This window comes from Semicossyphus pulcher, unplaced genomic scaffold (assembly GCF_022749685.1).
Source record: "Semicossyphus pulcher isolate SPU_LCO1_2020_fin unplaced genomic scaffold, fSemPul1.0.p SCAF_17, whole genome shotgun sequence".
Classification (NCBI taxonomy): domain Eukaryota; kingdom Metazoa; phylum Chordata; class Actinopteri; order Labriformes; family Labridae; genus Semicossyphus; species Semicossyphus pulcher.
The window spans coordinates 15,769,292-15,788,224 of NW_027211681.1; the positions used below are offsets into that span (position 1 = coordinate 15,769,292).

Below are 18,933 nucleotides of genomic sequence, written 5' to 3' on the forward strand. Positions count from 1 at the left end.
CCCTTCATGTCACCTAAGAACGAGGGAAAAACAAAACCACACACATGCAAGGGTAAAAAAAAATCCTGAGAGAGAAACTGAAGCTGGAAAAGCGGATGGTGAGAACAGAGAGACACTGGCTGTCGTTTGCGAATATTGCAGGAAAAGAGGCTGATGGAATCCATGCTCACGCACAGAGAGGAGCAGCAGAGTACAGCTTTAACGTCCCAGAGGGGCAATTTGGCTCACAGACAGCAGTCAATAATATTATAATAATATCCTGCTGCACACAGTAAACAAGAACACATGAAAACTGCAAGATGGATGTAGCGACCCAGAGAAGATCGCCCAGGAAAGGAATGAGAAGAAACTACTGGTCTTTTATCTAAACTTATCTAACAACGGGACGCAAAGGTTTGTTTCTTCTCACCGCAGCTAAAGGACGATACAAGGCAGAAACGTATTGTGGTCGTATGTATCCTGCTTTGACATATACTTCTGCTAAACATGAGGAAAACTTTAGATGTTTTTCCCATCTGGTTACTGACTCCGACTCTGACTCTGATAAATAGTCGAGTTTGTTTCTTGTCAACAGTCCATTAGTGGACCCGTATTATCTGTATCCCCATTTCCCATTGTGTTCGATGTTTCCATTGTGTTTCAACACTCTCTTCATCACGCTGTGATTGTGTTTCGAATCAAATGGTTTCTGGAAAAAGATTCTTGTGAAGCATGAAACTTCAGTATTGTTCAGTACTACAGACACAATGCTTGTTGTCGGGTACAAACCAGGGCCGCGGATCCAAAATTAGAACAAGTCGCTCAGGTGGAAAGATCCTAAAATTAGTAAATGTAAAAATGGCTCATAAACTGAAGTTGTTCTGATTTAAGAGGGTCTGAGGAAGAAGGAACTGTCTGTGCTTACATCTGGCTTCACTAAAGCGCTGTCTTTACCAATGTTACGCTGACAGGGAAAGAGATAGTGAGGAAGAAGGAAGAGGGTAAGATAAGTTTAGAAAGAGACAAAAAAAGCAGAGGAGTAGCTGTGACAAAGATTCATTCACAAAGGGAAGGAAAAAAAAGGGGTCGGAGATATTAAAAAAGTGTCTTGCGGTCCTGAAGTGAGGCTTAGAGAGAGAAGTGCTTCCAGAGAGCTTTGATGGGGTTAAGCAGCCATATGGTTATGCAGGGGCACGTAAGTGGTGATGTGTTTGACATGTGCCGGGCACACAGAGGAGCCGTGCGGCTGAAGCCGCAGCAGTGCAGCAGGAACAGCCAGAGGCAGACCTCCCCTGTGCTGCTGCTGCAGGCCACCAGTCCTCCAGCACACAGAGCGAGAGAGAGTCAAGAGTGCATCTGATGTTGCTCCTTGTTTACATGAATCAAGTGTGCATGCTTTTTGTGTCTGTCTGAGACTCACCAGCCCAGTGGAGGTGTGATCTGGCCCACTCCTCCTGGAGACAGGGAGTAGAAGTTGGTCATGTCTGGTCCGGGGTGATGCCTCTGCATTCCTAGAGAAACACAAAAAAGAATATGAAGATTGATACTCGATCCAGTGTTTATTTATTTCTTCATCCTGTGGTTTAGATAACCATTGCAAGGAGCCCTTAACATGAGTATCTATAATTGACAATGCAAAAATTGGCATGTATTGAAAAATATAGCAAGTCTAGAAGGATAAAAAACTTTTTTGTGAGACCAATGGGTTTAAACCATACACTGTGTAAAAAGATGGACGACCTGACAGCTCCCCTTAAAGTGAAGCCAAAACCTCTCTATCGCCCCCTGCTGACTGGCTGCAGTATAGGTCATAAAGCCCGCCTCCTGCATGTTAACAGATGGGACATGAGTCAAACTATAAAATCAAAATACACGTCAAATAAATGTTTCTCAAACATGGTTTCTGTCATTAAAGTTAGTTCTTATGCTGATGTCCAAGTGGTCCAAGTTTAGTTTTGTTGACGGCTCCTGCAGCCGATCTGTTTCGGATTCGCTTGGGAGAAGGGACGGTGAGAGGAGACGTAACTAAAACAATCACGACAGTCACTGAAGTTTCCATATCTGTGAACGTCTGCTTCAGACCAACATAAAGAAGCTGTTCTGCTGTTAAACACGCCAACGTGCGGGATCCTTGCTGGGGTTTTTTCAGTAATTTAAGTGTGTGTTTTGGTTAGCGGAAGTGGCTACAGCTGCTCCACTTGCCGTTCTCTACTGCGCAACTCTGACTCCAAATGACGTCGCTAGCTCAAGATGGCAGCGGCTATTTTGGCATCAATTTCAAATACACAATGAGAGCAGATGGAGATGCATCGTCCATCTTTATATACAGTCATTGGTTTTAACTTGTGGCCTTCATCATTACAAAACTCATTTGAGAATAAAAATAAGATAAGAAAACTGAAATTAGATGAGCATGCCAAAAAAAAACCTGATCATAAGGTATCAGAATCTGTACAGAAAGATAAATTACCACCATATAATGAGCAAACATTTGTAGAAGTTTATTCTTCAGCTTTAGTTTCAGCTGAGGAAGACGAAAAAGTAGACGATTAGTCCCTCCCACCTCTCCCTTCCTGCTTTACTGTAAGTCAAGGACAGGGCACATGTCGGGACCTCTCGACCTCACATTATCAGCCAGTAAGAAAAGGATCATATTTTCTCCGACTTATCCGGAGTCCTTCCAGTGTGTTTCAGCGTCTTTAAGCCGGTTAATTGAGGCTTCCTCTTTGTGGCAGAGGCTGCAGCTCTCCCTGTAGACACCGGATTGACTTGGGCTAACTAACGGTGGATCTTCAGGACTAAGCTCATCCATCTCCTGCATCGCCTGCTCCTGCTGGGTTTCAAGGTCGAGGGGGCGCTTTCTGCAGGAAGACTTAGCAGGGGACGGGGATGTAAAATGACTAAAACTCTAAGTAACTCGCCAAAGACTCGTGTTCTTGTGTTTTTTATTTCAGAGCAGGGTGAGTAGTAATACGCTTGGAAGTCTGCAGATATCAGGAAATACTGCTCATACACAGACAACTCACTGTGTGCTCAAACACACACACACACACACACACACAAAGAAAAGAGGGCAAATGCCTCCAGATTAGCACCATCTTCTAATCCCTGCTGGAGCCAGCCTTTCCTCGCTGCCTCTATCTTTTCTCTTCCTCCTTCTCTCTCCAGGCTGCGGTCTGAAGGGGCTCCCTCCTCCGAGAAGCAGGGCGAGCGGGGGGCTTATATCTCCAAAGCCAGTGTTGCAACGCTGGATTCATAGCGTGCATAGCACTACCCCCTGCCCACTAATCCACCACGTTACACTCCTGAGGGCCCTCCTGAGGGCAGAAGGGAAGGAGGCGAGGGGTGGAGGCGGTTTGGGAGGAGGAGGAGAGAGCCCCGGCGTGTTAACCTTGTCACTCACACCCCTTAAGGTGCCTAATTACTCACTGTGCTGTTCACACCTTCCTGCTGACGCCCAACAAGGCTTCACACTCCCATTTCCTCTCACAACAAGCAACACTGACATGATTCTCATTGTTAAACCTGGAAATAATCTGTATTCAAATTAGTTTTCACGTGTTTTATTTCACTTCTTTTACAAGGTTTAGATGCAAAGCGCTCAAAGCTCCGCCCTCTCCTTCTCCGCCCTGCCCGACCTTCCATCCTGCATTGCGGCCCTGTGCATATTAGAGCTCATAATGAGAAAATCCATGATTGTTTTTCATAATTAACGAGCAGATCAAAGTCTGAGCCCACTAAGGAAGGCAGCGCAGCAATTGGTCGATATTAGAGAGAGAGAGAGACAGAGAGAGACAGGGGAGGGAGGGGGGCAGCAGAAAAGAGAATAAGAGAGATTTTAAGCGTCCTCAGCTTAGCTCTGCTGCTCCACACACACATGAACACGCCTTGGGAAATCATTTGCAGCTAATTCTCCAACTGGATGTCTTGGACTAAGATTTCTGTTTGGCTGTGGGCAAAAAGATCAAATATAGTGCGATAGAGACCTCTGGGGCCGTCTTCTGCTCTTCAGTGTTTTTTAAAAACTCGGTGGACCACAGAAACACGGAGGGCTCGTAAATTGTTCGACATGACAACAACTTTCTGAAACCGAATGCGTGCGTGTGCACACTGTGTTTTATTGCACAATCGCGTGTCAACACAGATTCTTTTCCTGCTTCCATTAGAAAAATATTCAACTAAGTGTGTCTGATGCATGATTCTTCTGACATATGTGGAGCACAGATTCTTTAAACGTCTCTCAGTCCCTTCATCTCACGACGCTGCCTGCTCAGTTCTTACATTGTTATTTATAGCTGCTTCTCAGAACCTCCCAGCCTCATCCTCATCTTCTTCATCGCCTACATCCTGTCTGATCCCTCTCCTCCTTTTCAACTGGCAGCCGCGGGAGAAGAAAGTCGGGAAAAGAAGAAGGAGAAGAAAAAAGGTGCGGGGACAAAACTACGGCGGGGCCCACGTCTTTTTTCAGCATTAGAGAGAAGCTGCCAAAGTCTCCAGCTGTGCGGGGCTGAGGAGGATGAGGAGGCTCGTCCTCACTGCTGAGCGGCTCCTCTGCAGCTGTCAGAGCGGAGCTGTGATGTTGTTACTGAGAGGCAGAGGAGTGCAGAGGGAGAGAGGGCAGAGGAGCTCGGCGCGCCGTCCCACAGGCTGCTTCAAATGAGTTCATGTGAGGAGCTGAGACAAAGGATGACTTTGCTGTGACACTTTTTTTTGCTTTGTGAGTTTTGATTGATTGCTGACAGTTTTGGCAGGTAGAAAGGCAAAAATAAACTTTGGTTTGACTTTGGTTTAGTGCAGAGTTTATTGTTCAGTATTTAAGCAGTTCTTTAAGTAAATCTGCTCACGTATTTGCCCGTTGTGGGAGCAGAGCGAAAAAGTTAAGAAACAGCTGAAGGTTTGTCCACCCATTTGAAAAACAAACAAACAAAGTGATGACAACAAGACTTGTGAAAGATCATTCACAGAGTCATATTTCTGCTGCCGTGTCATGTTTGGTCTCTGTGCTTCGTCTCTACCTTGTTTGTTGTTGTCCTGCGGGTGATGACCAGAATGGGACCCTGGGGCGAAGTGCTCGTCGCTGTACGTGATCAGCGGGGTGAGAGGGTGGACTGCATGGGACGGCTGCACCACGGGGACTTTGTTGGACTGCGGAGAAAAAAACACAAGAAGGTTTAAAAGATTGACGACATTATACATGAGATTTAACTGCATTACTGTATGCGCAATATAGTATATGTGCCACATGATCTGGGGACTGGTACGGCAACATATAGCGCGGGTGGTCTGCTAACTTGCAGATGTGGGTGAAGCTTAATGTTCATGAAGAGAAACTTTAATTTCTTCTCTTTTAAGCAGCCTGAGCCCAGCACCTCAAAACTTTGTTTAGCCTAGGTCAGCAGGATAGAAAACCTTATTCCCCGAAGACAGGCGGAAAAACAAGCCAAAGAGGTGCAAGAGCAAGTTTGAGACAGCAAAAGAGAGGGAAAAGATGCAAACAGAGCCGGAGCGAACAGGAGCGAGCAAGCGATAGAGCAAAGAGAGGGGAGAGAAAAGAGAGATTCACAGGGTAGAGTTAGAGCAGAGGTCTTAGGCGGGAGATCAAAGGCAGTCATTAGCTGGTGAATAAGGGGAGTTCATTACAGAGCAAGAGCCGGGGGAAGGAGAGATGAGGGATGGAGGAGGAGGAGGAGGAGGAGAAGGGGGGGTTGGCTATGGAGAAAAGAGAGAGAGAGAGAGAGAGCGCGAGTGAGACAGATGTCTGCAGCGGTACTTAATGCAGGGGTAATCACGTCAACAGTGGCCTCCCATCCCCGGCTGACTCACAGAGACCTGCCTTCTCCTGACAACCAAAATAGAGCGAGCCAGGCCCAAAGAGCCCCGGCACCAACCGACCAACCACCCGACCCCCCTCCACCCGACAGCGCTTACATGCTTCAGCAGCACCGAACACATGGTAATGCTTAGCCATGCTAAATCTACTGTTCACAATCGGAGCCCAGAGCCGACCCGGAGTCAAAATATCACCTCCACAGGATATGAGGCTAATCTGAGAAGACATCAGTTCACTAGTGGGTGAGACGCGCCCCACTCCAAACATCCCCCCACACGCTTTGAATCAAAGGGTTTCATTAAATTGTAATCAGAGGCTCTCATGAGAAAAGTCACCTGATTAATAATGTTGTTTTAAAGCCTCTAAATCTATTATGAGCATAAACGTCCGCAACAATCAAAGGATGGTTCTTTCACTTCGGTTAGGTGTCGGCCAAGGTGACATTCCTGCAGAGCTGAGTGCTGATCGGTGCCCCTCCTCGCCCACTCCGACCACACACACAAATACACAAAACCCCCCGACCACAAGGGTTGCAGGAATGTCTGAGTTTCACCCGAACCTCTCGCAGACTGGCACCGCTCTCAACTTAAGACCCCTCGTCTCGCTCTCCCCCACCTTCTGGAAACGTCCAAACTGGGAACACAAAAGGCCAGTTTGTGTGTGCGCATGTGGAAATAAAAAGAGGTCTCCTCAACCACATGACACGTCATCCACATCAGACTCCTTATCGGGCTGGGAATCTCGTCTCCCAGGGCCGATTTCTTTCCCAGTCCTGCTCTTGGTGTGAGCCTCATAGTGCTGCATGTGAGATTGCACAGCACAAATCCAGCCTGAACACTAATTACACCATGAGGATTTTTCACATTAACCCAGGTGAGTGTGCTTCTTTGACCCCGGTCAACAAGAGTCAAAGGTGACGGGATAATCTGCGAGTGTGGGAGTGTCAGGCCTCATCCCACAGAGGGGAGGGATTATAAGGAAGGGGCTGCAAACCCTAAAGGAGGGCTAACCAGGGCCGGGGCGGCTGGGACATGCCTACACCAGGGGCTAAATGATAGCATTCTCGCCCGTATTATTTTACGCCTCTCCACTCCCATTTGTTATCCTGCGGGAATGAGATAAGAACCTGAGGGATTATCATTTAAGCAAGAAGTCTTCTCCAATTTGTTGTAGGAAAAAAAAGTAGTAGTTCTACGATACAGCTAAAACAACAATTAACCGACCAATAAAAGCTGGAGGTGTTTGCCGTAGAAGTGAAGTCCCTTTTTTGTGCTTCTCTCGGCTACAGCTGTCAAATCCTATTTTTCTCAACTTCTTAATAAACTGCCTCCATTGTGGCGAAATCCACCAGAGAAAACCTGCAGACCTCTGTGACCAATACAGACTTTACGGCCATTTACATAAACTGCATACCATAACTAACCAAGTTTACTACCAGAAGAAAGCATCGACTTGTCCTTGAGGCCTCCTACATCTTCACATCTATCTAAACATCCATACAGCACGATAAAGAAGGCTCTATCAGGGTTAGAGCCTCACATGTTTTAAGTATGTTTAAAGTTACGGTCGTTTCATGCCAGCAGCCGTCATGGAGCCACCGTCTGAATTCTTCCAGGTGGAGACGTGTTGGCGTGCTGCAACCATTTTGCAGCTTACACACATGCAAAAAAAACAAAAAACACCCTTTCACTAATTTCCTGCAGGAAGTCGTTGGAGACACTCACAGTGACCACAACCATAAGAGTCACGCCACATCGCAGCAATTTAATCCCCCTCTCATCTTCATCCTGACTCTACTACCACTTAACAGTAGCAGCAGCAGCAGATGCAGCTGTGTTGCGACGGAGGGCGGCCATATTGGAGGTCCCCTTTTATTGTATAGGAGAAATAATAGGCTTAGGATCTTTCTATTCATATTTTTCAGGGAGAGCGAAAGAAGAGAGGCGGCGAGGATTGAAAAGAAAACGTTCCATTTGGAATTTCATATGCAGGCTTGGCCGGCCCTTCTAAAGAACCCCTCAGATGTGGTTTTAAGAGAAATTCATTGTGCGGAACTGGAGCTGGCAGGGAGCCCTCCATGGAGGAGACACTCCAGTGTGTTTCAGCACGGGGAGCCAGTGACTTGGCGTGCTGTCTGAAATTGGGGGTGGGGACGGGAAATGGGACGTTTCGTTTTTGTTTCTCTCTTGTTTTTTTTGTGAAGGAGGATTTTTGTGACGGCACGCCGGTGTCTCTGAGCTTGTTTTCTGTCAGACTCCAGCATCATTCCAGCCGTAGCGCCTGAGCACGAGCGCGTGCGTTCGCACGTGTGTCTATGTGCCATATGCAATAACCATCCCCGCAATATTGCCTTTTTAGCATCTCTCTCCCTCTCTCCCCTCGCAGCGTGGCTTTTGTACTCCACTCAATTATACCACTTCTGCAGAGTAGAGTGGAAAAAAGGGAAAGCGGGAATTTTATAATAATCACTTCCCACTTCTGTAATTTATATGCAATGAGGACTCTTCGCGCCTGCAGCTACAATCAAGTGTGTGGAAACCATGTGAGGTGTTTCACAAACAGCTGGGGAGATGGCAGCTCAAGTGGCGGCGATGGATTCCCATGCTGCTAAATCTTTTCACTAAGAAGCCCTCCTCACCCCGAAACCCAAACTCACAGGATTTTCTGCACTCCGGAGGGAGGAGATGCAGCAAAAAATAGGCCCTGAATATTATCAGAAGAAAACACAGGTGAAGAAACTGTGTTATCGACAGTATCATGAAGAGCTTGTAGTAAATATCCAATAAAATGATTCCTATCACCTGAGTAAATCATTTAAAGTAACAGAGCACACACCCTCCTCTGATTGCTTAATACAGTCTTTGGCTTCTTTGACATGTGGTCATAAAAAACACTCAATCACTGATTGAAAGCCTCCGTAAATCCAAAAGGTAGAGCATGCAGCAAGGGAGTGCCTAATACGGAAATCCCACGCTCCCCCTCCAACCAGGTGTTCACTCTTAGGTGTGTTTGTGTGCAAGCTGTTTGACCTTTTCCCAACAAAAGTGAGCAAACACTCCGCCACAGTAGCTTTACATCGCAGAAAAGGCCTCCCTCCTCCCCTCCCTCTTTACCAAAACCAGTGGAGACCAACCTGAGGAAGCTTAAATAAATAACCAATTACCATTCGTACGGCGGGTTCAACTGCACCAGCTTGGAGTAGAGTGCTAAAAATGGAATGTTTTATTGGCAGGATGGCCCCTTGGCCAGGGGGCTTAATGTAACGAAACCCAATTAATGGAGAAGAAAGCCGGGCCGCCAGCGAGCGGAGGAGCGCCACGCGCCCGGGGTAATGAGACGAACAAGCGGAGCCAACCAAAGGGACAGGAGTGAAGGAGGCTACGAATAACAGGAAAAGCCTGCCCTGGAGACAAATTTACATCGGTGAACCCCCCCTCCTCCTCCTCAAATCTCGACTTCTCCCTCCTCTCATTTCAATCATAAATCCTGCGTGCGAGTCGGAGTCTAAATGCTGAAGAGGATCTGTGACACTTCAGGCCGAGGCCAGCTGGGAAAATGGGAAAACAGAAATATATAAAAGGGTATTTCAAACCTAAAGCAGAGCGCTGCATTCAGTGACTTAGATAGCAGAGAGAGGCATGTACAACATACGACAGTGTTATGGTTTTAGTGGCTGAGTTGCATGACATTTTTATCATGCGAGAAACTTGTCACGCTGTCCTCTCAATACAACCGTTACACCCACACAGATGCACGAGCAAACGCTTCACATTAACACACATGACCGACACATGCCAACGTAACAACATGGAATCCACAGGAAAAAAAACACCATTAAAAGCACACAGTCATGCTGTAAAATACGGTCACGGTACATGTCGAAGGGATCAGAGACCGCAACAACCACGCGCCTAATGAATTTAACACATACATGCTACATATGAACACAAAGGAGCTATTAACAGCTGACTGTCTTATTTCCCCACCACCGCCACAGAGCACAACTGAATAGGTCGAGGTGGATTACCCATCATCCTTCAGTTGGCATGAAGAGCGTGTGCTCGGAGCAAACCAATCACACGAGCTCTCACAGTGACATTCTGAACGTGCAAAGGAGATAATTTGTGTGAAATATGCCTGCCCCAGATGAAAAGACTTTATTCGCTCTTTAAAGTGTTCAACTCTTAATTTCTATGTGGCGCCGAGCTATTAAAAAACAGAGGAGAGAGCAACAGAATATTAGAAATGAGCCAACTGCCGTTTCTCTTTCCCGTTAAGGCCACGACGAGCCGAGTAGAAAGTCATATGACAGCAGCATGAATGTTTTTAAAAAGGTCATGCAAAAGGTCGTGACGGTTTGATTTAGAAGCTGATAGATACGGTTGGGAAAGAGATCAAATACGGCAATAATAAACAATTGCAACTAAGCTAACGTCACAAAGATTTTCATTTATAGAAATGTCTGTTAAGTCACTATCTATCACTGAATGAGGTAACACAATGGTGAGTGAGTCTATGGCCCACTGATGAAAGCCTTTGCATTTGCAGTATATAATATTATTACAGACTGGGTGTCTGTGGTGACATTCGCGGAAAAATCGACAAGCGGCGCCCAGTTAGTGACGCGTTTTCCATCACCCAGCAGTGGTTGGTCTGCCAGAGAGGGTAGGCGGAGCTAAGCGGCTGCTTTTCCGGTCTCTGCAAGTGTTGCGAGTAAACAGTAATCTACTACGGCTGAACAAACAGAGAAAACAACAGATACAACTTCAAAAATAAGTGAAAATCCAAAGAAAAAGAAGCAAATTCGATACTCAGATGAAGGCAAACAGTTTATAAAGGAAAGCGACCGTCAGAGAGGAAAATCAAGAGTTACAACCGGAGCCAACCGCAGACGTCACACATGCAACACTGTCTGGATATCTGGGAAGTGTGCTCCCGCAATTACCGTTTATCGCCATAGGTGCCGCCAAAGAGAATGAAACTGAGATCTTCGAGATTACAACTTTACTGTCTTTATAAAAAAGGTTTTTGCTTTTGTCAACAGATCCCATGTAAATGCCAAGCTAGGTAGTATCTCAGTCCATCTCTCAATACTTCCTGTCTTAAAAAGTCTGTTTGGGGCTCATTTGTGCTTACTAAAGATGCAAATCTTTAAAAAAAAAAGTAAGTAGCTCATGAAAAATGATTAGCTCAATGATTTGTTCACAATGGTTTCGGACACTGTGACAAAAAACAAGAAATGTCAGGCACACAGATTGCTGGTCTTGGCTTTGTAATGGGAGTTGTTGATAGGAAGGGAAAAAAGGAAGAATTTCAACAGGTTTAAAAATTGTATTTGATTATTTTCTATCTTAGAATATTGATATTGATCACTGCATTCAACATTTCTGACACGCCTTAATGTTCTATGCACTGTGCAGGTGAGTACAGGTGCAGATTTGGGGCCTGAATGTTTCTGTGCCACATGAAGGATTGCTGTCGCGTTCACACTATCCAAGCACCGTGTGGAAGTTGATCAGCTGTGAGAGGAGGTCGGCTCCTCCGCTGCTGTGTTTGCAGTGTGTGTGTGTATGTGGTGGAGGTGTGGTGGGGGGTTGGGCCGCGGCTCTGGCAGAGCCCTGGGCGAACTGCAGGATGTTCACCTTGCGGCGGGGCACAGGGCTCATTATCACAGCAGGACCTGGTCACATCAAAGGACTGAGGAAAGGGCAAACATTCTGCTGAAGTGCCACAGTCAGCAGGCCTGCGAGCGCACACGCAAACACATACACAAAAGGCAGACCGCACACACACTTGAGCACCCACTAGGCATCTATACCCCCACTAAGAACATGGCTGCTCTCTGTAGCACTATTACTTTCAGTGGATCTAATAAGAGATGTTTAGTAAAAATCCACCTTACACCATTTATGCAGTATTGTGTCATGTCACAGCAGTGGGAGTAGAGATGGTCTGATACCAGTTTTCCCTTCCCACTAAGGATGCTAATACCTAGACTTGAGTCTTAGCCGATACAGAGTACCCAACAGATACTAATACGACTAAGACACGTACATAATATTGGTGGAAAAACACAGATTGCTTTTAACCTAAAAACTTTTTCTGGGGGCTAATTAATTATGGCAAATCACCAGTAACACAAAACAGACACAAATACCTGGGATATATAGACACTGTCAATGTGTCTTACTGTATCAAAATCAGAGTCACACGTCTTGCTGTGTCATTGCCTCTTTTTACCTGGTCATCTGCGTGTTTCAAACCAGGGAGAACGCCTCATGTGTGAACTGGGCCTTTATAGCCGATCACATGCATAAAATGTTTGGGGCACACTTTATTTTCCTTCCTGAATCAATCGGCATCCCACTCATCTAGCGACTATTTATAGCCACCCTGCTGCTGCATTAACACACTGCATGATTTATCATTAGAAGCCAACTCTGGTCTGCTGAGTAGCTACATTCATGCCAGGCTTGCGCCGTGGTGCCAACATCCACATTCAACAACAACACTCAAAGGCCCTGCGAGATGTACACAAATAAAATCGCAGCACAAGCTAACTTTGTGTGGCGAGCGCGCTAATATCTTAGCCTCTGTACAATGCGAGAGACGGCGAAAAAGGAAGGAGAGAAAATGCAGAGCAGAATGGAGGAAAAAAGTGCTGATGAGTTGCCTCATGCAGGAGCTTCATAGAGCCGTCGAACAAGAGAGGATTTGCCTGCTACACCTAGATAGTGTTTCCCCCCCTCAGCTTTCGCCCAGGTATTCTGGGCATGAATGGCTGTCAGTTTGGATTTGGGAGCTCAGCGTTGAGGGGGGAAAATAGAGTCTGGTGGGGGTCTTTGTGTGTCTCTACCTGTGGAGACGAGAGCTACAGACAGGACTCTTCTCCCTAAGCCCAAGCTAGCTCCAATGCAACATTGCACATTACAACCTCAGGAAGGAAGGGGTAAATATTAGCATTGCAAGTTAGCTGGGGAGAGTTGGACGAAGGCAGGCTGTGAGCGAGCTGTAGAGGCGCTGCTGTGTTAGCAGGGAAGGTTTTCAATGGCACACGCTAGGAAAATGTGGATGGGGAGGTGATTTGAATGAGAGCGGCTTCTGCCTGAGCTGTAGAGAGTATTGACCTAGTTTTCCTTCTGTATTTCACTCAGACAGATGCACACCCACCAACATAGTGTGTAAGAATAGAAAGAATAAAAATAACGACGTGTTAGCGAGCCTGCACCATTGACGGCTTAATGGAACAAAAAATTTAACTCACAGAAAATTACTGAGTTTGTAAACAGACAGGCTTTGTTGTGCTGGGGTTAACTAGCTGGGTTATGTAATGTTTTGAGAACTGCTAGTCTGAAGAAGCCCTGTTGCCTCAGGCGTCCTGACACCTGTGTCCTGAACTTTTGACCCCAGCGTCACATGATCAGTGCTCCTTTCATCTCGATAAACGATTGCAGCTAAAGATAAACTATTCCGTCTCCTTTTACTTCAAAAGGGATCTATTTTAATATTCAGACAAAGCTGTGTTTTTTATTATGTTACAAATTCTGTGACTGTTTTGGCTCTGGTTTTAATGAGGTTCACGCCAGAGTGCTAAGAGCATTCATGATTGTGGATCACGCTGCAGACCTTTCAGCTTGTTCACATTATGGACCAGGCAACAATACCAGCAGCCCACTGTTTGGGTGTGATTCCACGTTTTAAGGGATTAACTGGTAAAGACTACCAACAACTGCCTTTCAGCCTGGAATTAGTCATTAATCAAACCACACATTTTAGGGGTCCTTTCTAGCCAGGCGCACACGCCCCTGTTAAGATCTGAATGAAAAGCACAAAGCTATTCAAATCTGATCCCCTCCGAACAAATGGCTTTTCTCCATCCCCACAGACTCAGGGAACACTTGAAGAACCTCTCCAAGGATCTGAACGGTCACATGAAATCTCCGCCTTGTCAATTAGCTTTGTGGCAGGGTTTTGTGGGCTTTAATACAAACAAAACAATGACCATGTACGACATGGCTACGGACAACTACTGCTTATCCCTTGATACCTCTAAAGAAATGGTAATAGTGAATTTCTGCAGCACAAAAGGGGACTCCTTAGGCTCAGGGCGTATGGTTACAGCAACATTATAGGGCACACTCATGCACCTGATGCCACCGATCTGAATGATGCCATACAATGAACACACTGTGGTTGTAATGCAGCTCTAAGCTGGATTTAGTCATAGTGGACTGCTCATAATCTCACTCATATATTAAAAAATTAGCTTTAATGAGAAGTCTCACGTGATGAAACTTTTTTCTTTTGGTGTCAATGTAATAAAGCTGAAACAATATACTGAACAAATTAACTGGAAACTACTTTAATAACCGATTTAAGATTCAAATGAGAGAATTTAAGAGAGCTGTGTATTGTAGGGGTCTTGGACTGCTGGTCCGATAAATTAGGCATTGTGCAAACAACCTTATTAATATTTCTAGGCCGCTTTCTAACCCCTCGTCACGGACATGCACCATCATGATCACCATCACAGCTGCCACCATCACAACAATCAACGTTACCGTAGGCTGCCAGCTACCGCTAGCTAGTAGCTAGCAGGATGGCTAAGTGGACATGGCAAAAACAGATAGTAGGCTGTAATTTGTGTGTTTTGAATGTGTTTTAAATGAATAATAGTGTTGAAATAACTTGTGGTTTTTATTAATAAATAGCTATAGAAAACCTTTTTCCCTCTGGGATACCCCCAATGGATACGTAGGGTTACAGAAATCCTAGAGTTGCAGTCCAAGACGCTGTAATTTTTCACTCTTTCATAACAAAGCTTAGATAACCACGGTTGAACGTTCCATGAAAAAGTCCAGCTCAAATTTCTCTCTGTGCTGCTGCTTGTGAACTTTTGAAAGAAGAGTCAGTGTCTGCGATGTAGGAACTATAAATGTAGATTTGAGGTGCGGGGCGCGGCGGGCACTTACACTTCCCCAATCTTTCATCTCGACAGACAGGGATACAGTGGGGGTGGATTGATTTGATGTTTTGATGCATTGTTTGATGACGGGCAGCTCAAAGTGGAGGAGGCCTCTGTGATGTCTCTCCATTGGAGGACATGAAAAGCGTCACCTGGCCCCTGAGCCGAGGGGTTACGGCTGCTAGTGGATTTTAAGGGCTCATGCTGAGCTGGACGGTGGCTCCATTGATGCCACATAATCCATTCAGCGTGACCTTTATATTTTTAGAGGCAGCTCCACTTCCTCGCCTTGTTAAAACTATCAACTACATTCTATTATAACAGGACGGTATAGCTGATTTATTCAATGTGTACATCCCACGAGGAAAATAAGTGCCTTCCATCACGTAGTGAGCGGTCCGATGATCAAAAGAAACACAGAGCACAAGGCGAGCTCATCTGATGAACAAACACGTTCTTGCTAGATATCTTTGTGGGTTTCATCATCCTGCATCAAGTGACTGCTGAGGAAAAAAACAAAGCCTTGTTCTCATGCCTGTGACATCAGCGCTAACAGAGTGAGCGCAGGAAGAATCAAAGCCTAGGCAATCGTATATATTTCCAATTAAATGCTAATAATGTGAATCTGCATTTTTTTCCCTTTGCCCTCTACACAACCTCCAATTATTGTTGTTGTAAAATCCCACATGAAAACAGCATAGGCTTTAAAAAAAAAGTCATACAAATAAATAATCTCATAACGTACGCTAGGTGGTATTAGTCATGAGCATCAAACTCCTACAACGTTCTAGATTTGCCTAAACTAGGAGCAAACATAATTGGGATAAATCTCCTCAGTGAGCCGTATAAAAAAGCAGAAGGGTGTAAATTGTTACACTGCTGTGTGTTAAGACACTGAAACAGTCGCACAGATCAGACGAGCTGCAGCAGCAGGGAGAGAGGAGCATTCAGATCCGCTGTTTTCCTCTGTGACTTGGGGCCACTGAGTTTTTTTCCAGCCATAGTAAATTGGGCGCCTGGGGCAGGAGCCTTGGCCGAGCTTGCATTTCGGAGCCGGCTGTGGAGGGCATGAGGGATAGAGATATGGCACTGGAGGGGGGACAGGGCGGTGGATGGTGGGGGAGGACTGGGAGCACAGTGGAGGTGACATTAGGCACATGTTTTAACACAAAAGAGAGCCGGCTCGTTAGCACGCTAACTAACAAGCTCCATGGCGATCAGCACTCGTCATTCTCTCTGCTCTCTCTATCCGCCTCGTCATAAATATGGCTACATCTGCAAGTGTAATCACTCCATTGTACTCTGATTTTCTGCTCTGCTGGACAGCAGCATGGCAGCCTGCTTTTCAGCACCTCTCCCCTCGATCCCCTCCTTTCCCTCAAGTGCCCTCGCCTGTTCCTGGCTACTCCTTCTGCCGGTGAGGCCGGTGTGTCTCGCAGATTACAGAGCTCCGGTCGCTCAGGTAACAAGAGTCACTAATCTGGCTGGGCTTGAATTACACATAATTGCCTCGGCACCGTGATTGATTTCAGCCCTGGAAAGGAAAAGACGACGTTTCTCCCCCCCTAAAAAACACCCCCACCTCCCTCCCTGCCTCTCTCCAGCGCTCACGAGCGGCAGCCAAGACTCTCCATCTAGTAGGAGGCAGGAGGCTTTGAAGAGATCAAAGCCAAGGCCGGGAGCAGTTGCGCGCCCTGGGAATACGGGAGAGAGGCTTTCTGCTCCTCAGCCCTATTTTCTAGCGTCATGTCGGATTGCAGCTGTATTGCATTTCGCCAGTTTTCTTAATGCTCTTGGTTTTGACTTTGACATCAGTGATCCCCCTCGGTTTCTTCAAAAACAAGGGGGAGGAGAAAAAAAGAAAGTGACGGAGGAAGAAAGAGAGAGACAGAGAGGAGGGGGGGAAACAGAAGGAAGGAAAGAAAAGAGAGAGAGAGGGTAAGGAGATCTACAGACTGATTTTTATTTTCACAACTCCATAATTGGCCGGTTCAAAGGAGAGGAGGGGAGAATGTAGCATTTGTTTTCAATTCTGCAGCCGATATGAAAGGAGCGACAAACTTTTATGGGTTTCCCAAAAATTAAAGACAGGCGTTTTTTTCACAGGCAAAGAACAGGGTGTTTTTTTATGGGTGAGACCACACAAAATGAACTGATAGCAGAGCCCTCCTCTTTGTCCTCCCACAGAAAGCTCAACATTGTAGCGCAGCTCCCACAGCCGTGTACGTGTGCAAGTTTGCACCAAAAAAAACTGTTCCGTGTATGTGCTGGTTAAAGCGGTTTGAAGTTTAGCGCGAAAACACAAAAGGAGACATCAAGAAGGAGCCAAAGCTACATCCATCCATTCATTTAACAGCTCGGCTAATAAAGCCTGGTGGCGAGAAGGCACCCTTTGTACTGAAACTATGCAGGCCCTATACCAACCTCCTACACTGGGGACCATTAATATTTCAGCGCTGTCAGATACACATTGCATGTGAGCCTCTTTAGCGCTCACACCCACAGCACAGAAGAAATAATGAGCTTCTGAAAAATATGAAACAGCAAAGAGAAGGAGGGAGGGCGAGAGCGCGCCACAGACTGACCAACTTCATACAACAGAGCAGCTATTGATCATAGCTCCGTGTCTTAGCCGGACAAAGTGAGGGCTGTTTGAGCTCCTCTGAAGTCTGGACACCGCCGGCAGGATTTGCACCCATGTTTCACTCCTGTGGTCCTATTGTTCCCCGTGCGGCAGTTTACTAGCCGGAACACTGCTCGCCTCTATATGGACCTGCGAGCTGTCAGGATGAAGTCAATAAAGCCATTCATGTTTTTTACTCACTTTATGACTGTGTCAGGGAACAGTGAGGTACTGTGATCGGCTTTGAGGGACTACTGTCAAGCTTCAATCAGAGGTTAAAAGACTGAACCGGGTCAATTCGGTGACACCGATTTAACAGATTTTTAGATACGACAGAACCAGTTCTGAAGTTTAGATTTTGCTCTGAGCTGAACCTAAGCTCCTAAACTATAACAGCACAAAATTCACCAACTTTCCCCTTTAACCAGTCATAACATCACATGCAGCTACGACAAATCAACAACAACACTCCACACCCCGCCCTGAAGTCTCCATTTCTGATCCTCCCATACAGGAAGTCCACACCCAGGCCATTCAAACTGAATCAGGGGACAACCTTGGCGAGGCCCCTCCGCTGACCCCTGGAGATCAGCGGCAGGCTGCTGGTGAGGAGTGAAGTCCTCCGAGCAGGTGTTGAGGGCTCGAGAAGCGGGTCTGACTGTCTGGCTCCAGGCTTGCACAGCTTGATTGGTTAAGCTCCTTCCAATTCAGTGGGAGGATGGGGAGCAAAGAAAGTGTCATCATCTATGAGTGCTACGCTTTGAGCGGTAACACATGCCCAAAATAAACATCAACTGGGGTTAAGTGTGTCAGGCTCACAAGCATGACACACTGTCCGGATCGCTTTCCTTACACACGGATAGAAACATTTTCAGCACTTTGAATGCTTCATGATGTTAACGTTGTTTTTTAAAATGATCACAACCAGAAGAAGTCAAAGGTTTCCTGATTGGATCTGCCGCTTGCTCTGTTGTTTGTCGTCTATTGTGATATATTTATACCGCCTTTAAAGTTCCATTTAAGCTTTAAATGTTTAAAATAACATGATACTTTTAAATGTTGATCATATTTAGAATTTTAAAATGTCTTCATGGTTCTCTTGGTCCTGCTAGACAATCCCCCCGCTGTGCTCCATTTAACAAGAAGAAACACACCGATAAGGTGATTGCAACCACATGGCGTCATTAGCGCCGTGCATATGGAGCAAATGTGTCAACCAGCATCACAGTGCAGCGGAGGACGAGGAGAAACCTTAAGCGTTAATGGCGCTGTTTATAAAACACCACGACCCGGCGGCACTACAAAGACGCCCGAGACGCCGAGAGTTTCTTCTGTGTGAGGTCCCCGCTGCTGTCCTTCATGTGTACGCACATATTTCACCGTTTGATAGCGCTGCACAGCAGATGACATCAATGTCAGCGCGACTCTTTGACACATGTGCTTCATGACTGAAGAAATACACTGATTTACAGCAAAAATAAGGCAATTATACTTCAGTTATTAGATTATTTTTAGACTAAAATAAACAAGTGCCGT

General features: G+C 46.0%; 1 protein-coding gene across 8 annotated transcripts in view; it reads right to left on the minus strand.

The window, feature by feature from the left end:
• The window catches only part of lef1 (lymphoid enhancer-binding factor 1), a 42,312-nt gene that overhangs the window by 14,270 nt on the left and 9,109 nt on the right, over positions 1-18,933 (minus strand). For all 8 annotated transcript variants that reach the window (XM_069665894.1, XM_069665893.1, XM_069665892.1 and 5 more), the window contains exons 4-5: positions 4,995-5,124; positions 1,400-1,490 (exon numbers count right to left, since the gene is read on the minus strand). In XM_069665894.1, coding sequence (XP_069521995.1) covers positions 1,400-1,490; positions 4,995-5,124 — 221 coding nt within the window. The remainder of the gene's footprint in view (positions 1-1,399; positions 1,491-4,994; positions 5,125-18,933) is intronic.